This window comes from Pogona vitticeps, chromosome 4 (genome assembly GCF_051106095.1).
Source record: "Pogona vitticeps strain Pit_001003342236 chromosome 4, PviZW2.1, whole genome shotgun sequence".
Classification (NCBI taxonomy): domain Eukaryota; kingdom Metazoa; phylum Chordata; class Lepidosauria; order Squamata; family Agamidae; genus Pogona; species Pogona vitticeps.
Window position 1 is genome coordinate 198,123,934 of NC_135786.1, and position 20,800 is coordinate 198,144,733.

At 41.2% G+C, this 20,800-nt stretch overlaps 1 protein-coding gene across 11 annotated transcripts in view; it reads left to right on the top strand.

Annotated features, from left to right (window-relative positions):
* The window catches only part of CHD7 (chromodomain helicase DNA binding protein 7), a 195,854-nt gene that overhangs the window by 97,131 nt on the left and 77,923 nt on the right, over positions 1-20,800 (top strand). For all 11 annotated transcript variants that reach the window (XM_072998969.2, XM_078393767.1, XM_072998966.2 and 8 more), the window contains 2 exons: positions 5,255-5,685; positions 20,484-20,622. In XM_072998969.2, the coding sequence (XP_072855070.2) occupies positions 5,255-5,685; positions 20,484-20,622 (570 nt within the window). The remainder of the gene's footprint in view (positions 1-5,254; positions 5,686-20,483; positions 20,623-20,800) is intronic.

Consider the following 20,800-nt stretch of genomic DNA (forward strand, 5'->3'; position numbering starts at 1 on the left):
ATTTGTCTATACCCTCTGTACAAAAGAATTCTTCCCAATTTTTAAATCTGGATTACCCCATAATGTTAATTTAGCATGTGAAAATGTGTCAAATTGAAACAGTTGTGCTAATATGCATCATAATTCTTTTGTTCCAAAGATGATGGGGGCAATAGAGTCTGTTTTAATATGTACAGACCCCAAAACCTGAAGAACACCAGCAGGAGTCCTCCAAAAAGGCCCACAATAGCTAGTTCAGCTGTGGTGAATAATTCTAGTTTTAGTACAGGTTTTTATATCCTGATGATATAAATTGAGATCATGAAAACTAAATCTATCTTCACTGAATGCAAGTTGCATTTTCTTCAAATAAATTCAAAATGATGCAGAACCCCACATACATTTCCAAAACACAGTGTTGATTTGATGGAAGTATCTGCTAGGTATATGAAGATGGGTTGCACAAAGATCATATATAATCTGAGGTATAGCATTTATTTTGCGTGTAGTTAATTTTATACCACCCCATTAGTGCAAATGCACTAATCTGGGAAGTTTACAGTCAAGTGAAACAGTAAATCAAAATGAAGCACAAAATAACAACACATCAAGAGGTGGAAATATCAAAAAAAATGTGGTATGGGCATGTAAACATATAGAGCAGCAAGGAACCGCTCTAGCAGGGTTGCCAGAAAAGGCCTCTCTGTAAAGCAATGCTTTCAGAGATCTTTTAAATGTTGGGAGGGAGGGGAGCCAGGTGCAGTTCCACCAACAGTTGAGTCCATATCATTGAATCCATAGCAAAGAAGGTCCCACTTCTAGTAAAGGATTTCTTAGGCTGCCTTGGAGTGGCTACCTGGAGGATCATGGCCTGGGAGTGTTAGGGATCTAGTGGGTTGGGTGTATTCATGTAGCCTCAAAGAGACAAACTTAAAAACCCATATCTGGACCCAAGCTGAATAGGTCTTTATAAGTCATAACCAGAAATCTGAACTGGATCTGGAATTGGCAGCCAATGAAATTGTTATGATGGAGGAGTTGTATGTTGCATGTAACTGGCCCTGGTTATTGATCCAGCTAAAGTCTTTATGAACTGTCTTGAAATATAGCCCCATGTAGAGCATATGACAGTAATTCAAGAAGTACATAGCTAAGGTTTGCATTGCTATTGCCAAATCAGACTTCCAGGAATGGGTGTAGTGGGCAGTGAAGATTATTTCCTGTGCACCTCTGAGTTCTGAGCATTCATACTCAAGGATGAGTGCAGCAATACTACACCCAAGCTGCTGATCCTGAATTTTTAGAGGGAGTGTAACCCTATCCAGGACAGGTTGAATCCCTATTCCCTGATATGCCTTGCTGTCATTGGGTACTACTCAAAAGATTTGGGCTGATATCCTGTTTGTCTAAAGTCCATGGTATAAGGATGATGATGACATCTGCCAGGGCAATGTTTGAAAATTAACAATTTCTCCTTCCTGTTTTGGGGCTCACGCAAGTCCTGAATAATCCCTTTAAATTGTCGGGAGCCTATCGGGGAAGAGAGATGGGAGGAGGGAGTCTTCATTGAAAATTATCACTGCTTGGATGACCTTACTGTCAGTAGCAGGTTTCAGTACAGTGGAACCTCTACTTATGAACTTAATCCGTCCCAGAAGATGTTCGTTAGTTTAAACGTTCGTAAGTAGAAGCACCGTTTTCCATAGGAATGCATTGAAAACTGATTAATCCATTCCAGCTGAAGAAAAAAACCTCCAAAATAAAACACTGCAAGCCCCTGGGGCTGCAAAAACAAAACAAATAAAAAACAAACATAACCCCACCAGCCCAATCCCACCCTGCTAAAACCATCCAAAACAGTTTTTAAAAAGCAGCAGCTTACCTCCACCGCCGCTGCCAGGAGGCCTCCCAGGCTCCATTCGCCGCTGCCGGGCCATGGCTTCTCCGCCGCCATGGGAGGCTTTCCCGGGCTTCGCCCCAATCACTGCCTTTCTCCACCGCCATCTGCTGCCGGGCCAGGGTTTCCGCCAACGCAGGAAGCAGGCTTTCCCGGGGTAGTCCGAGCCTACCAGGGGAAGCCCTGGTAGACCAGACCTAACGGGAAGCCCTGCCTACGGACTGAGAGGCCCGGTCTACCCCAGGAAAGCCTGTGTCGGCGGCGCGGAAACCCTGGCCTGGCAGCGGATGGCAGCGGAAAAAGGCAGCGATTGGGGCGAACCCCGGGAAAGCCTCCCATGGCTGCAAACAACCTGTGCTGTGGCAGAGAAAGGCAGCGATTGGAGTGAACCCTGGGAAAGCCTGTGGAGGTGGCGCTGAAACCCAGGAGGCTGAGCCCAGCTGGGATGGTCCGGTGGCTCACCTCCCAGCGGCGGTAACAGCAGTGGTGGAAGCCCAGGAGGCTGAGCCTCTCTTTTCCTAACCATTGGGGTGAAATGGCTACAAAGAAGCAGCCTCTTTGCCACCAACGGTTTGAATTTCCTGCCCTTCTCCCCTGCCTTTTTCCATTTGCATGTTGAAGCTCTGTTCGCAAGTAGAAGCAAAATGTTGCGGATGGAGCGGTTCGTAAGTTGAAATGTTCGTAGGTAGGGATGTTCATAAGTAGAGGTTCCACTGTAATTGAAGACTTCCTTCTCCCATCTATTGGCCCCCCACATGTTCACAACAGATTACTTGAGATCTGCATGAGCTTTTGGAATGGGGGAAATTTTTAATTAAAAAGTTAATTATGCTGCAGAACTTACATGAACAGGATTTTAACCACCGGGTACTACTTCGGAGGATATAAATTCACAAAACTTTTATTATTTTATTATAAAATAAATTTTTATTGTTTGTCATTGATTATTTCCATACTTTGTTGCATTGTATATTTCTGTATTTGTAGCTCTAGGAATCTGCTCAGGCCATTAAAGCACCCTCAGATGCCCCAGCATGGGGCCTCTGTCATACTGGGCTTTTGTTGTTGTTGGTGATGGCCCCATATCTAGAATTTCCTATCAGGGGACATATATATGGCCCAATTTCTGTTAGGGGAGTGTTGTGAGCTGGGCTTTATGTTGTTTTAAGCTATTGCTGTCTTTCATTCTGTAATTGGATTGTTTTGAAATAATTGCTTTGCATTTTCATATGTGTGAAAATTAAAATTCCTCCTTCCGTATAAGTAATTTTAAATAAATTCTAACCTTGAGGTTTTATTCCAGATGCACAGGAAGCTGCTAGACAATGGCATGATTTTAAAATAAAGTTATTTTGTGTCAGGGTTTTAGTATATCAAATGAAACATGGGGAATTTTAAATTACTACTAACAATAGATTGCTTTTTAAAAAGAAGCCCTTCAATGTGTGGGAATTTCCACACTTGATATTTTAAATAAGAAGTTTTTGGAGAAGAGTCCTGTACATTGATGGCACATGTAGTGGTATTGATTGAGTATCAGATAGTGAAAGTTGATGACAAAATGTCCACTGTAAAATTTAATAGCATTACTGAAGAAAGTACCATGCAGCTTTTTAGGGAGCTGATGTGGCCTAATAGTTTGCAGCATAGGTATTAGTGTGAGCCCCAGTCCCCCAACCCCACCCCACGATTAAAAGAGGCCATCTGTTCTTTGTTAAATGTTTACGAAAACAGCTTTTTTTCTAAATGACTTAGGCGTATGCAAGATATTAAATTCTGCAGTTTGTACCAAACCCAATCTTACTGGTTATCAAACAGGATTGTTCTGGTACTTATCAATTAGGATTACTTAATCTTAGCTGGTTGCTTTCTTCTAGATGTCCCTTACTCCTGAGATGCTAAATTATCACTTGAAGCAACAAATGTTCAACTATTTGAAGTATTTGAAACTTGTAACACTTCGTTTTTATACATTAAAATCCGAATGCATAGGGTAGGAAAGGGATGCAGTGACTGGGTGTATTTGGGTTTTTTTTTTTTTTTTTAAGAGATGGCATGAGGAATGTATTCTGCCTCCCTTTTATAAGAAAACTGCCTTCTCTCACATAATGGAACTGGAAGCATGTACGTGCTGTTGCTCCAAAGCAGGCAAATGTTGCCACAGGACTTAGGATACAGACTCTTGACAGAATGGTCAGTAAAGCAGTCCTTCAAAAGAGTTCAGAGTACCATGTGCAGACAGAACTGGAACCAGGATTGGCGCTGGGTTGTGTAGCCCTATAATGGAAAAACATTTTTGCTAAGCAAGAAGTTGTAGAGTGGCACAACATCGTCTTCCCCCAATCTTGGAAGAAAGTACAACATCAAAAAGTGTTTAAATGATTTGAGATGTATGCCAAATAGATGATATAGTTATAACACAAAAACTAAGACATGGAGGGAGAGAATTGGCCCACATTCCGGTGGCTAATAGGATGTATAGTATAATATTAGTGGGGAAAAACAAATGGAAAAGAAAAGAAAAAAGCTTTCCTTTGCAGGTACAAGTACTGATCAAAATATTTGACCCAAAAATCAGTGTATGACACAAAGGCGGTAGAAGTTGAAGGGTACATGAGCTTGAGAGAAACAGAAGAATAAATATAGTGAATACTAAAATTTCAAAATGGGAAGGAAAATTTGACTGTACTGTATATAATTTGTTACCTTCAGCTGTCAATGTGCAAATGTCAAATTTCCATATGGCTTGTGAAGGATCAATGTTGTGTCTTCCCCCTTTATAGCGAATGATAGTGCACTTGGCCTACATATCCAGTTTTTCTTGCATGTGTGAGATACGTCCACTAATGGACTGCAGGTAGGCAAATGATTCTTCTCCAGGTCATAGCCTGGTAAGGTCAGGAATTTCAGCCTGTGAACTCCTGAAGATGCCACCAGTGAACTGAGGAACTAGCGTGAAGGAGAAAGTCTTAAATCAGGGGCCTCTGGCCGTATCTTAATTTGCCTCTGAAAACCTCAGACAATATTGCTTTGGCATTTTGTCCTTTCTTGTTGTTTTTATGGGGGGGGGGTTAAAGGCTGGTTCTTAAATTCTTACACCACCTTGAATGTCCAAAAGATAATGTGCAATTTATACATTTGCCCAAATGTACTTTTTCCATTTAAATGTTTAGAATATGTTACTCACATTATAGTCTTAGACATTATACATTCATCATTTAATATTAATATTCTAAATGGCTGGGCTTAATTTTTTTCCAAAGTATTCTGGATCCTTTCTTAGAAAAAAGAAAGGATCCAGAAATCTGCTGTCAGTAAGATTTCAAAAGACTGAATTTAAGACTTGTACTAACTGAATGTTGAATTTGTGTCTTCTAGCATTCTCCATCAGAACCCTTCCTGGACAAATCAGTGCCAGACATGACTCAGGTTAGTGGACCGAATGCCCAGCTACTGAAAAGTGATGATTACCTTCCATCAATTGAGCAGCAGCCTCAGCAGAAGAAGAAGAAAAAGAAAAACAATCACATTGCTGCAGAAGGTCCCAGCAAAGGATTTGGTAAGGAAGGCTTTCCTGTTGGGCTTGACAGCCAGGATCCTACCAGGAAATCTCTAGACTGCTCCCAGGAAGAAAAGAAAAAAAAGAAAAAGCCTAAGGTGAAAAAAGATCCGAAGGATCCAAAAGAACCCAAGGAGAAGAAGGAGCCTAAAGAACCCAAGACTCCCAAAACCCCTAAGATCCCAAAAGAGCCAAAGGAGAAAAAAGCTAAAAATACCACACCAAAACCCAAGGCCAACAGAAAGGCAAGGTATGTGACTTATTTTATGTAGGCTTTTTTAAAAAAATAGTGTAGTTTTAGGTGATATATAGGTTGTTTGATAATGCTTTTGTTCATATAATAACACTGAAGCAGTCATGTCTTTCTTCCATTTCTATTTCCAGTGCAGTAATGTAAAACTAATCCATATGAACTACAATGAATAACTCCATTATTAGTACTGATAGTTATCTGTAGAAGTGGTAGCCACATTAGTCTGTGCAAGAATTATAGATAAAAACAAAATAGAAATCTAAAAAGTTTTTAAAAGTCAAAAACTCAATGCCACCTTCAAGACTAATTTTTATATTTTTAATGTGAGCTTCCCTGGACGAGTCTGCAATGATTTTGCTTTTACTTATAATGATATTTATCTGTAGCTGTCTGAAATGACAGGCATGTTAAAGACTTAGGTGTTGATGAAATATCACAAACCTTGGATTTCTTTTAAGAGAAGGGATGTTGTATTTGTCAAGCTATCATACCAAGTTTTCTCAAGCTGGTAAACATGGGAATTTATTTATCTCAGCTTGATATGATAATTCTTTTCATAGGCAGGAATCAGAAGCTAATTGAGTACAGTCATGCCCTGCTTAATAATTACCCCACATTACGACGGATCCACTTCACGACGTTTTTGTGATCGCAAAATGATGTTTTAAATGGGTTTTTTTCGCTTTGCGAAGATCGGTTCCCTGCTTCGGGAACCATTTCTTCGCATTACGAAGAGCAAAACAGTTGATCGTCGGGTTTTCAAAATGGCCACCAGGTGCTCAAAATGGCTCACCGCTGTGCTTAGGGGCGGATTCCTCATGTCACGTTCCCGGGGGTTACAACAGCCGAAGTCCAATAAGCCAGTCCAGGGTCAAGAATACCAAGAATGCAAAGCCAATGTCCATAAATCAACTCACAGAAGGAAGTCCAGTGTCAAAGTCCAGAGTCCGATACATAGCGTAGTCCAGAGTCAGAGTCCAAAGTCCAATACCGGCATAGTTCAAGGGCAGAGTCCAGAGTTCAGGGTCAGGAACACCATACAAGAAACGTGGATGCAAGCCAAGGTTTTGACTCCTTCCACAGAATTTCTGGCTTCACTGGGAGCTGTTTTATAGTAAAACAGCTCCTTGAGCTGCTGGAAAGCTTTCTATCCTGTTAATACTCAGGACTAGATGCACGTAGGTTTCTGTGGACAGCCTTTGAGCGATCCTCTGATCTTCTTGTCCTAAGTCTTTCCCGAAGCCTGTCTGCTGTGGAAGGAGAATCTGGAGGTGGTTCAGGTGTTTCTGATCTCTCCACATTCTCTTCAACCACACTTAACCCTTCGGGTTCCAGGTCTTCGGAAGCACTCATGACACTTCGCTATACAGGCACCAAAAATGGCCGCCGTATGGAGGATCTTGGCTGGATGGTGAGTTTTTAGCCCATTGGAACGCATTAACAGGGTTTTAATGCGTTTCAATGGGTTTTTTTATTTTCGCTTTACATTTTCGCTCTACAGCGATTTCGCTGGAACGAATTAACGTCGTTAAGCGAGGCACCACTATATATGAACAGAGATGTACTGGTGTTTATGTGTAATGAGTATGACTGATGAATCTCAACATAGCTGGTCCCTCACAATCACATAATGCCTGGAACTATTAGGATGAATACATTCTTGGAGTGTTGTGATGTACTTGTGACTAAAATGAGACCAATGTCAGTGCCAGGTGGGCCTCCAAAACACCTCCACCACAGAAGGCATTCTAGGCCATCATAGCAGAGAAAGCCCTTTCACATGTCCCCCCAGAGTGAATTGTTCCCCATGGTGGGGAACAGAGGGGTACAATTCCACATTGCCCTGATCTCCATGCTTGGCCGGGTATGTATGGAAAAAAGGCATGCTTTCAGACATCAACATCTCAGGCCATTTAAATGTCATCACCAGCTCGTAGCTGAAATTCGGTGCCAGTCTTTTAGAACTGATGTCGTATGGGTTCTCTAAAGCAACGGCCCCCAACCTTTTTGGGGCTGCAGACCAGCTGGAGGGTGAGCCACATGCGCGGGGGTGGGGGCACCCCCGTGCAAGCGCGACAGGCACCCCTGCGTGCATGTGGGGGGTGGAGATCCGTATCCACGGACAAGCACCGGGCTGTGGACCAGGGGTTGATAACTCCTGCTCTAAAGTGTTCCTACTAGCAGTCTAACTTTCGTGCATTGCACTAGTCACAAATAAGTCCATTACAGAACTTGTGGCTAAATTCCTTCTCTCTGCCCAGAAAACATGAAAGAGAATCCCGATATTCAACTAATTTTAAACTCTTTAAATTTACTTTGTGAATTTATACTATACTTATATTGTATTTTATCGGGTCTTTGGCTGTAGAGTAAATTTGTATTGTATACTAGTCACATCTTCTTCATTGTCTTCAAGGGCAGTCCCACACTGCAGAAATTTAATCGGGAAGTTACAATTGGATGTGATACTGTAGCCAGGCTATCCCTGGCCAGGAAAGGCTGTAGTTGGTCCCAAATACAGTGGTGCCCCGCATAACGACGTTAATCCATTCCAGGATTAACGTCGCTATGTGGAAACATCGTTCAACGGAACAAAAAACCCTATAAGAACGCATTAAACCCTGTTTAATGCGTTCCTATCGGGCAAAAACTCACCGTTCAGCGAGGATCCTCCATAGGGGCGGCCATTTTCGCCGCCTCGGTAAGCGAGGAATCCCTCCAGAAAAGAACTGGAGCCATCTTCCCCGCTCCAGCCCCTCCCCCTCCCCGCCTTACAGCTGACGGGCGGGAGCTGCTGCTGCTCTTAGAAGCTTGCCTAGCAGTTAAATAGGCAGTGTAAATGCACTGCCGAAGTCTCTGAAAGCGGCACTTTGCCGGGGTGGGGGGTGGCAGGGACAGGCCCGCCACCCCCCCGCCACCCCCACCCTGGCAAAGCGCTGCTTTCGGAAGCCTCCTGGGGCTATTTCAGCAGTAAAAATGCACCTCTAAAAGCGGCGCTTTGCCGTGGGGGTGGCGCGAGGGGGGTGGCGAGGCTTCGGCAGTGCATTTACACTGCCTATTTAGGTTCTAGGCAAGCTTCTAAGAGCAGCAGCAGCTCCCGCCCGTCAGCTGTAAGATGAGGAGGGGGAGGGGTTGGAGCGGTGAAGATAGCTCCAGTTCTTTTCTGGGATGATTGCTTCCCCCCCTCATCGCAAGCCCTGCAAAAATGGAGCATTTGCGATGGGGGGGGGAAGCCATTATCGCAATGCGATTTTTCCCTATAGGAAAAATCGCAATGCGATGGCAAAAGCAATCCAAAAATCTTCATCGCTATGTGGATTCTTTGTTAAACGGGGCACCCATTAAGCGAGGCACCATTGTAAATATCTGGGAACCACAGTTGCACAAAGGATTGTCAGCAAGGTTCCCGCTAAGCTGGCTGTGTGTGTGCACACACACATGACTCCGCTTCCCTCAACACAGTGATCACAAGAACCTAACGTGCAGGGGGGTGGAGCCATGCGCATGTAGGGATGAAGCCACATGCGTGAGAGGCAGAGCCTTGCCCAGCAGGGCTGCAAATTAGAGAGTCCATAGATTGTCACGATTCTAGGCCCTCATGTTATAGAATTCCAGACACCAGTTCAGTACCTGCTCAGCCTTGGGAATAATTGAATTTGACTTTTTATTTTTAAAAGATCTTTCTACATACAAGAAAAGTCCTAAAAGAGCCTAAGCGGTGTCTCCCTAAGATACTTCTATAGCAAACTTTATACAATAAAAGGACTGAAGAACTTCCCTGTTCGATGTATCTGTAGAGCAGCATTCCCCAACTTTTTTGGGGCCGTGGACTGGCTGTGGGGAGCGGGGGGGCAGGGGCACCATGCGCGGGGGGCGTAACACACCCACTGTGCAAGCGAGACACACCCACTGCGGGTACAACACAGAGATCCGTATCTGCGGCCCAGTTCCGGCAAGCCCATGGACCAGCACCAGGCCGCAGACCAGGGGTTGACGACCCCTGATGTAGAGGACGCTTCTTCCAACATTTCCTTCTTTGGCTGTATGACTATTTTGCTATGCATACTCTGTAATTGAATACTCTTTTTAAAAATAGGAAAATGACCTACAGTTCCCCTCTCTGTTATTGACTAAGAGAGAAGAGAAATACCTAAAGAAACCTTAGGGTTATTCAAAGTGCTCTGAAGTGTTCTGCAGGTGGGATTAACCAGTTAAAAGTATAATGGTGATTGTAGATACTTTGAACATCTTAAGTGTGTCTGTTCAAGCCTAAATTCACTGTACAGTGGTGCCCCACTAGACGCTTACCCCAGTAAAGGTCGAAATCGCTTGATGATGATTTTTTTTGCGATTGCTATTGCGATCGAAAAATTATGGTTCCTATGGGGGAAATTCGCTTTATGTTGATTAGGTCCTTGCTTCGCGAACCGTTTGTTTGCAAAATGATGTTTTTTCTGGCTCCGCAAAATGGCTGTTATCCGGACAGAAGCTTCGGAAGACAGCGATTTTAAACAGCTGATCGGCGGTTCTCTATGGGTGATCTTTACTGGACAAAGAGGTGTTTTCCCCATTGGAATGCATTAACCGATTTTCAATGCATTCCAATGGGTTTTTTGTTTTTTGTTTTTGCATGACGATGATTTTGCTGTACAGCGACTTTAACGGAACGGATTATCATTGTCATGCGGGGCACCACTGTAATTTACTGAATAAATAGAGATGGTGCTTAAAACAGGGTAATATCTGTAAAGAAAACTTGCTGCTGTAGGCCACACATTGCCCATGCATGTGAAAACTGTCCAGTAACACTCATAATTGAATTGAGGTTTTAAATAAATCAATAAGATACACCATTAATCTGTCAAACATCAGCTCTTGAACTGGTCAAAGGCATATCATTTATTTCCTTGGCATATTGCAGTGTCACAGATGAGGAAAAAAAAGATAATAATAATTATCCCACTTGGATTACTGTAATGATGGGGCTGGATTCAAAACATTGCTGCCAGATGGTTGACTAAGGCCAGTGACTGGCATCATATATCTCCCTTGTTACAACAGCTTCACTGATTATGGGTCCATTCCAGATCCAGATCCAGTTCACAATATTGCTTATGACCTATACAGCTAGATATGGTTTGGGTCCAGGACTGTATCTTTCCATATACAGTTGTGTCCCACTTAACGATTGCCTCGCTTAATGAGGAAATCGCTTTACGATGAGGTTTTTGCGATCGCAAAACAATGGTCTAAATGGGGGAATTTCACTTAGCGGCGATCGGTTCCCTGCTTCGGGAACTGATTTTTGCTTTACGACGATCAAAAACAGCTGATCGTCGGGCTTCAAAATGGCCGCCAGCTGAAGAAAATGGCCCCCCGCTGTGCTTAGGGACGGATTCCTCGCTGCACAGGCATGGGAAATGGCCGCCCCTATGGAGGATCTTCACTGGACGGTGAGTTTTCAGCGCATTGGAACGCATTAACCGGGTTTTAATGCGTTTCGTTTGACGATGTTTGATTTGGCTGGAACGACTTAACATCATCAGGCGAGGCACCACTGTACTCCCTAGCTTTTGAAATCTTCCTGGGAAAGCCTTCTCTGCTCTTTTATAAGCATGTTTGGTGGGGCTCTGGAGAGAGCACTTCTGATTGCTGCTCCCAGGCTATGGCTTTCTCTCCCAAGGGAGAATACATTGACCCCTCACTATGGTCCTTCTTTTGGTGGTCAAAAACATTTTCAGGCAGGCCTTTGGAAAATGAATGCACTGGTGAGACACAAGTTTTAAAGTGTACAGTATAATTTACAGTTTCATGATGTGTATTTAACTGGTCGTAACCTTTTAATTACTGGGTTTTTAGTTTTTTTGTGTTTCATCATGATTTTGTTGCTGTAACATATTGTGGTCTTGTATGTGAGTCTTTTGTAAACCAGCTTGGATCCTTTTTTTTGAGAAAGAAGTTTAGAAATAAATAAATAAGTTAAAATGAATGTAAAAATGAAATATTTGTGTACAAATTATGTTTCATGTGAATGGGATTGCATACTTCCAAAAACTATAAATATCAAGATTGAATGTGTTCTTGTTTAGTTTCAGAAACTGACAATTTGGTACTTTTTCCTTGCAATTCAAACTGAAGAAAATTTTTATCCATCCGTAGAATTTAGTTCTCATGGACCCTTTGTGCTAATCCCCCTCTGTTCAGCAGTGGTTAGGCATAATTTAGACTAGAGTACTGTGTCAAGTTCTGGACACCACACTTTAAGAAAGTTCAGAGGAGGGCAACAAGGATGATTCAGTTGTTTAGTCATGTCCGACTCTTCGTGACCCCATGGACCAGAGCACGCCAGGCCCTCCTATCTTCCACTGCCTCCCGGAGTTGGGTCAGATTCATGTTGGTTGCTTCAGTGACACTGTCCAACCGTCTCATCCTCTGTCGTCCCCTTCTCCTCTTGCCTTCACACTTTCCCAACATTAAGGTCTTTTCCAGGGAGTCCTCTCTTCTCATGAGATGGCCAAAGTATTGGAGCCTCAGCTTCAGGATCTGTCCTTCCAGTGAGCACTCAGGGTTGATTTCCTTTAGAATGGATAAGTTTGTTCTCCTTGCAGTCCAGGGGACTCTCAAGAGCCTCCTCCAGCACCACAGTTCAAAGGCATCAATTCTTCGGCGGTCAGCTTTCTTTATGGTCCAGCTCTCACTTCCATACATCACTACAGGAAAAACCATAGCTTTGACTATTTGGACTTTTGTTGGCAAGGTGATATCTCTGCTTTTTAAGATGCTGTCAAGGTTTGTCATCGCTTTCCTCCCAAGACGCAGGCGTCTTTTAATTTTGTGGCTGCTGTCTCCATCTGCAGTGATTATGGAGCCCAAGAAGGTAAAATCTCAGAAGGATGATTAGCGGACTGGAAATCAAGTCCTGTGAGGAAAGACTGGAATAACTCAGCATGTTTAACCTTGAGAAAAGAAGGTTGAGATAATAGATAATGATAGCACTTTTCAAATACTTGGATAGTAATCATACAGAAGAGAGGCAGGATCTGATCTCGATCACCCCAAGTGCAAGATTCATAACAATGGGCTCAATCTACAGGAAGCCAGATTTAGGTTGAATATCTGGAAAAACTCCATAACTGCTGGAGCAGTACCACAATGGAACCAATTACCTCGGGAGGTGATGAGCACTCCAATGCTGGAGGCATTCAAGAGAAAACCGGATAACCATCTGTCAGATCTGCTTTGATTTGGATTCCTGCATTGAGCAGGGAGTTGGACTCAATGGCCTTATAGAGTAGACTATGTCTCGATGGGCGGCATATATATATATATATATATATATATATATATATATATATATATATATATATATATATATATATATATATATATATATATATATATATATATATATATATATATATATATATATATATATATATATATATATATATATATATATATATATAAATAAATAAATAAATAAATAAATAAATAAATAAATAAATAAAACCAGGGGGTTCAAACTCAATTCACCTGGGGGCCACTGGAGGCAGAGGCTGGGAGAGGCTGGGCCAGATTTTCCGCCAAGCAGAGCAAGAATCCGAGGAAGTTGACCAGGAGTTTCCTTAGCCAGGCGGGCTGGCAGGCAGGCTGCAGTTCCAGAAGGAGGGTGCAAGAGGCGCTGTCTTGGGAGAGAGCCGGTGAGCAAGGCGAGGCTTTTTTTTACTCTTGACAGCAGAGGACGCGTGGGCACTTCAGGGGGGCAGACAAGGTGGGGGCCACATGTTTGAGACCCCTGCCTTATACCCTTCCAACTCTATGATTCTATGTGAAGCATCCGCAATTTACATGGCAAGAGGGGAAGGGTTACATTGTACATTGATAAATTTACAATAAAAGGAAAATGAGAAAATTGGTTTTTGTTAGCAGTAGTTCTGCATTGGTCAGCGGCTTTTAAATTTAACAACCATCTTCTCTGCAAAAGCCAGCATAATACTGTACATTGATTCTTCTGGGTTGATTTGTTTTCTGAAATTGTGTGAGGTTTCTGAAATTTCTGAGACACATAAATCCTGCTTTATACTAATTATGTATCTCTACTATTATATGGCAGAATTACATACTGTACTTACACCCATTTTACCATGTAGTCTTTTTGAGATAAAAATGTCTTATGGGATGAGGCATTATTCAGTTCATATTGTCTGCATGCAAAAGGTTCTTGGCATTAATAGATGTGACTGCAGAAGATTCCTGTCTGAGATCCTGAAGAACTCTAGTAGTACAGTGGACCCTCTACTTAAGGAATTAATCCGTATTGGAATGGTGGCTGCAAGTCGAAAAGTCTGTAAGTCGAATCTCCATTGACCTACAATGCACTGAAAACCGATTAATCCCATAACCAGTGGTTTTTATTCTATTTTTATTCCATTTTGGTTTTTTTCTGGTCTGTAAGTCGATTCTCTGGCTGCAAGTCGAATCTAAATTTTGCAGCCAGAGAAGTCTGTAACTCGAAAAGTCTGTAAGTCGAGCCGTCTGTAAGTCGAGGGTCCACTGTAGATGCACCATAGATAGTACTGAGTGTACATGAACTAGTTGAATCCCAGGGTTGCCACTTTCTAGAAAGTCAGGGAAATGGAAATTGGTCAGGGAAAGTCAGCGAAATTGGTCTGAAGTCAGGGAAAGTCAGGGAAATTGTGATTAAAATATATTTAAGCAGTGGATTTTTGACCTGCTGCTGCAAGAGCATGATCTGTTCTTGTGGCAACTGGAATAGAGAAGTAGCAGAATACAAGTAAAACTTAATGAATCCCTTTCCCTGCTCCACCCTTTTCTCATCTCCTCCCCCAGCAACCAGCCTAATGTGTTTGTTTTGCTCTTCTCTGCATGAATTCCAAGGTCTGCCTGTAGCATTTGCAAAGCAAGACTACTTTAAACGTTTAGCAAGATACAAACGTTAAACATATAACTGTTCTGATCCCTACCTGCTAGTACTGCATTTAACTTACATATAAAGATAAGCACGTTATAAAGATAAGCTGATATAAAATCTCTTACTTTGACAAATATTTTTGCAGTTGAGACTTGTGTAGTTGTAGAGTGGAACATTTCATTAAGATTTGCATTAATGCAATAGAACCTATTCATTTTTTAACTTGTGGGTTATATTTGAATGGTGGCCAGGGAAAGTGACAAATGTTGGTAAGGAAAGTCAGGGAAATGAAAAACAAAATTTCAGTGGCAACCCCGTTGACTAATTGAATATAAGTCAGATTTTTATATTTAAAGTTTTAAATTCTTAATGTCTAGATGGAGCCCACATCTATGATATTTGTGCAGATCCATAAAGTTTTGATATACGTCAGATTTAGCTTCCCACATTCTGCTTCTTCCCCTATTTTTGCTGTCTTGAGTTTGTTAGCTGCACTTATGGATTTCTTCTTTCTGTAAGAGAAACTGTGATAATTGTGGCTCACTATCCAAGCATTGTTCCATTATTGAAGAGAGAGCCAGAACAGGTTGCTGCTATTAGTGCTGTCTCACTGAAATAGGCATACTGTAAAGCAATGCTTCATTGGCTTCGTCTGCCTTCTGTAAGGAATAGAGGGAATCTGATTGGTCAGTAATGTTGTACTGTGAAAACCCAGCAAGGTGCTTTACTCAGTGTTCTTCTCCTTGCCTTCTGGCACTACAGCCAGACAGCAGGAGAGGAAGGAACTAGGACATAGGATTGACCCAAGGGTAGACTCTGTCAGGAGACTCAGCCACAGTAGTCATTCTGCACTGCTGCATTTTTCTGGTATATGGAAGGTGGCCAGAGTCTTTGTGGTCTGTTCTCCTGCTAGATAGGAGAAAGCAAGAGAACACAGATATAGGAGTCACAGTAAAGTGCTATAACATTTTTATTGCTGGGGAAATACAGTTGTATGTTTTTGTGACCACTGTCACATATGGGATAGAGAAGTAGCTACCAACTAGTTTGGGAAAAGTATTTAAGCCCAAAATACAACAACACCAAGGCTTCCTCTAAGGTATGCACCTGCATGCATGTAACACTGCCCCCCTATGCTGGGCTCCTCCTCCTCCGCACACCCACAAGAATTGTTTTCTGCCCATTTGTTTCTGGTCACAACAGAACCCTTCGCGGGGGAGCAGAGTCACACACGTGAGCCCCATACTGAAAATAAGAGGGAACGTTGGACAACAGCATGGCTTTCCTTGTAAAATCTTGTTTACCCAGTAAACAGTGTAATGACCATCATACTTACATGCAATATGATGGTTAAGAAACCCCAAATTCATTACTGCAAACCAGGGTGGATGTGATTTAAATCATGATTTGAATACAAATATTACTGTATTAACTATTTAAATAAAAAATAATTTTTGAAATTTAAATCGTGATTTAAATTAATGTTATTTTTTAAAAGAAATCATTTTTAATCCACCCTGCTGCAAACATATTGTTGATTAGTAGTTGCATTTTTCATCTAATTCAGGTTGTGCTGCTTTAGTGTTTAGTGTTGATGACTGGATGCAAGCCATCCATAGGAGTAAATTTAGAGAAGCTTAAATAATTGCATTTATTGATTCCTAAGCTATATTGGGAAAGAAGAATTGGAATTCCCAAACATGGAGCTCAGTCTCCTCATATCATCTAGAGATGTAATTCTGGATATGTTATTGGAAATCCATGTTTTAATACTGAAGAGGACAACTGTTTGTCACGTCAATGTAATTATGGCACTAGATGTATTTTACATACACCTTTCCTGTATATTGCATATTGATCTATGTCCTGGCAGGTATTACTTGGTGGTGGTGTTGCACCACTTCTTATGTATCTTTTGACTATTTAAAGCATTTTAATTACAAGTAAAATATGAGTTTCCTTCATACACTTGAGTTCAGCGCATTTGGTTTTCTATATGTGATGTGATTTCCGAGATATAATGGACGTTTAGTTTGTCCTGTGCAACAGATTAGGAACTTTAGACACTAAGGTTCAACAGAAATATTTTTCACTGCTTCCCAGTGAGATTATGGACTATGCTGCCCCATTGAGTAGGGCTCGGCAGAAAGTGGTATATAGATGTCAGTTCCCAAAATTCCTACTTAGTGACTGTTCTAGGAAAGGCTGGTGGGAGTTAAAAGTACTACTATGTGAGGATTTACTTTTTGTCCATCTGCCTGTCTGTCAGTCTACCTATCTTGGAGGGAGGATTCTTTTTTAAGTGTTCAGGAGAAGGTGATTCAGCTGTAGCCTAATTTATGAAACATTTGTATGATGATTAGTATCAGTTGCTGTTTTCTTGTTTGCTGTTCCCCTATCAACTGCATTTTTAAAACTGCTTCTGTTTGTATCTCTTGCCATTTTAGTTTTGTTTTCCTGTTGTGCTACAATTTTTCTGTCTGCCTTGTATCAGTGGTTCTCTGCCTCCAATATTATTTTACTCTCAGAAGAAATCTACCAGCTTTCTAGTACTTTTCATTGTCTCTCTTTCTTTTTGAGTGTAAGGACAAAGATAATTGTCCTCTCCCAGAGGTGTGAATTCTGAATATAATGATCAAGCTGTGATGTGCCACAGTAATAATAGTGCATTTTTTGTATGTGCAGTGCTAACAAGTAGAGATGGGGGTATTCATATATGAATATCCCCTCAAAGGTGGAAATAACGAGGGTCCACCTCCGTGGGGACGGACTGTCCACTCACGATTTCGGTACTGCTGCCAGCTCCACGGAGGCTTCCTGTTGCGACGTTGTCCTCAGTCGAATACCCAGTCCTGGCAGGAGGCGGGATGACAAGCCTCTCTGCTAGGTTGGAGAGTGGCTAATCGATTGCGGAGAAGAGCGCAATAGGTAGCCTCTGTGGAGCAGCAGCGAAATCATGAGGACAGTTTGGCCCCTTGGGCCTGGACCCTCATTATTTCCACCTGTGCAGGGATATTTGAATATGAATACCCCCATCTCTACTAACAAGTAAATGGGAATAGCTCTAGAATATGCTTGAAACTCTAGAACTGTGTCTGTTGACCATTTTGACAATTAATGTTCCATATGAGCAAGTGTAATCTATTTTGTATATCTACAGGCTGAAGAGCACTGATATACTGTAGATCTTCCTGCAGTTCAGACAGACTATGATCATCTTTTTTTTTGTTGGTCTGTCTTTTCTTTCTTTACTGGTGGATAAAAGGATGTAGTAAATCTGTGCTGCTTTCCTTTAATGAGTTGTGTAGTCTACTAAGTACACACATCTCCTGGCCTTTGGGTGTTTGTCTGAAATTTGAAACAGAAACAAATTGTATTCTAGATGTTTTGTCTTTTGTGTAAATTGTTCTATTTAGGAGAGACATAGGAACCCCATTTCCGATTTCCTTTAGTAAAATCACATTGGATTATATCAAACGGTTACATCTGAATGTACTGGTAGATATATAGATAATTTGCAATAGCTGGGAGTTTTGTTTCTGAATAGTTTTAGCAACAGCAGCAGTCTAACATATACTCTTAGCACATATTCTTCTGGGGGAAAAAGAATGTGGGATGTATGGGGAATTTGGAACATATTTCTGTGTGAAAGAACTGAGGTCAACTCCATGGGTGAAAACAGTTTCCTGGAAAGGGTGATTAGTCCTTTGATTCTCAAAGTTTTATCCCCACCTACACATCACTGTTTTGTACGTGGCCCCAGTTGGTGGGTGCTGTAGTTCTAGAGAGAAAGAAAAAAAGTCGTAACCTTCAAACTCTTACCAGCCCATGAGATAGTCTGTCAGTAATAGTCGTGGAAGTGTTGAGGTTACCTGACCCTTACTGGAACATATAATAAGATTTCTTTTTTAATGTGCTGGTGCAGAAAGTATGTGCACACATAATGCTTTGTACTAAGGCTTATACAAAACTTTCTGCGTTGTAAGTTTTTGGAGTTTCAAATCTTCAACAGCAGAGGAGTCAGGTCAGGAAACCACTAGCATTTCCAGCATATTGACTCATTATCAAATCTGGCCTGTGCTACCTTCAGTAAGTTAAACAAGTTACTGACATGCAGTTGTGCACGCAGAGTACCTAACTATTATTAAATTATATTGTAGATTTAGCTCTGATTTATAGAAGTCACTGGTTAAAAGCACTAGCCTGTCAACTTGCTTTACCTGGCAGCAGTTCAACTACAACAGGCTTACCTTTGATTTAAACAAATTTGAGAAATATGTAAAGTTTGCAAAGCAGTTTTGCACTGATTTGATAAAAGAAACCACAAAATGCTGCAGCGCAGGTGTTGAGAATGTTTGAAAGCTGATTGAGGGAAGCAGATGGCTTTAGTCAGTGGCATCCAGCCAAAAGAGCAGGTGCTGGTCATGTGACCACTGGTTACCAGGGTAATCTGATTGCTCTTGGCGTGCAGATGAAAGGAAAGGGGCCCAGTGTTCAGCTGTAGTATTGTATAATTTGTGGCAGTTAGAGCGGAAATAAATGCTGGAAATGGAGCCTCATAGTAGGGGAGACTTCTGTCCATGTGTAGTCCGCACACTAGGACGGTTGGAAAGGGAATGCTGTACAGATTCATTTTTTAAAAATGATTTGTCTTGTACTGTTTAAGAAGAAATCAAACATTTTTATTATTGTCAAGTATTTAGAACTCTTTGAAAACGGCATCTGTATTGTGTTCGTCATAGTCTTTAATTTTAAAAGGATAGAGTTTTACTTTTTTATTTTTGTACTGTTATATTAAAACAATGGAGTTGGAGTGGTTATTAGAGTGCCTTGTATGATTGTCTATTTGAGTTCAATTTATATTTGATCAAATATCGCTTATGTTTTTTCTGCTATTGATGTTCAAGATAAAATTTCACTAATACGTTTTGCAAAAAGAAATGTATCTATGCACAGCCGCAGTTTCTAGGATCGTAAAGTCACAGCTATATTGGGAAGTGTCACTGAACTGAATATCTGATGTGTTTGTCTTTTAGCCTTTCTGGTGCAGCTGTACTTCTGTGTTCTAAGCAAAAGAGAGAGAGAATGTTCACATGTATGAGTGTTCGTGTGTGCATTCATATGTGGTGTTTTTGAAAATTTTATTACACAAACCTATCTTCAGTACTCATAATTATTTTTAAAAAAATGCTGCATACATATGGAATACAGACTTAGAATATTTCACATGTTGTGCTTTACACACTAGCTATTAAGTTCCCAAGTTGAAGATGGCAGGTCTGAAATATAACATACAGAAGGGAAGTATCTAACAAAACTCTTGCAGGTAAAAGCTCCTGCCAGCTTTCTGACAATTCAACAATATAAAAGTGGAGTTCTACATTGAAAAACAGATGTTTCCCAACTAAAGGAGGATTTTCTTGTTTATGTATTTTCCAACACTGTCCTTTCTCCAATTTTAAATGCTCAGTGTGTCCAGTGGCAAAACAGATAAATAAGAAAGAGGGAAAAGTGCGCAACACTGGACTTTATGTCCCTTGTGTTCATGTAGTCTCATCATGGGCATTTAAAAAATGGTACTTTTGACTGCTGCTATAAATTTCCTCTTTCCTCTCAAATGAATTAGGTTATCCTCATTTTGGTTTTTAAAGATGTGCATGCTGTGCAATAGTAAAGTGAAAATAAAAAGGATATTGCAGTGGTATTGCAGGTAGTAATCACAGATAACATTGATTACTTTTTTAAATTGTTAATTAGGTTGGCATTCATGAAACAGTTGTAATGAAATAATTTAAAATTCATATTCTGAATGGGATAGCAGATTCATTTATTCAAACTCTGATGATGGTTGCTTATCTTTTAGTAACAAGAAACCAGAATCAGAATTGAGTGCTGTGAAGAAAAAAGGCAACAAGGGCAAAGAAGGTTCTGAAAATTCAGATGTAGAAAAGACACCACAAGGATCACCACACCCTGAAGAAGAAGATGATGCAGGAGTTCAGGTACTGTTTGTGCTAATTGTGGTATGACTCGTATAATTCTGAACTATGGTTTAGTATTAAAAGAATAAGCTGCAGAAATGCTTGAGTTTAGGTACCTATTGCCTTTTCCTCTGGTGTGGCCATCGAGAGGAGATAGGAAGGTTTTGCTTCGCTTTTACATTAATCATAACTTACTTGA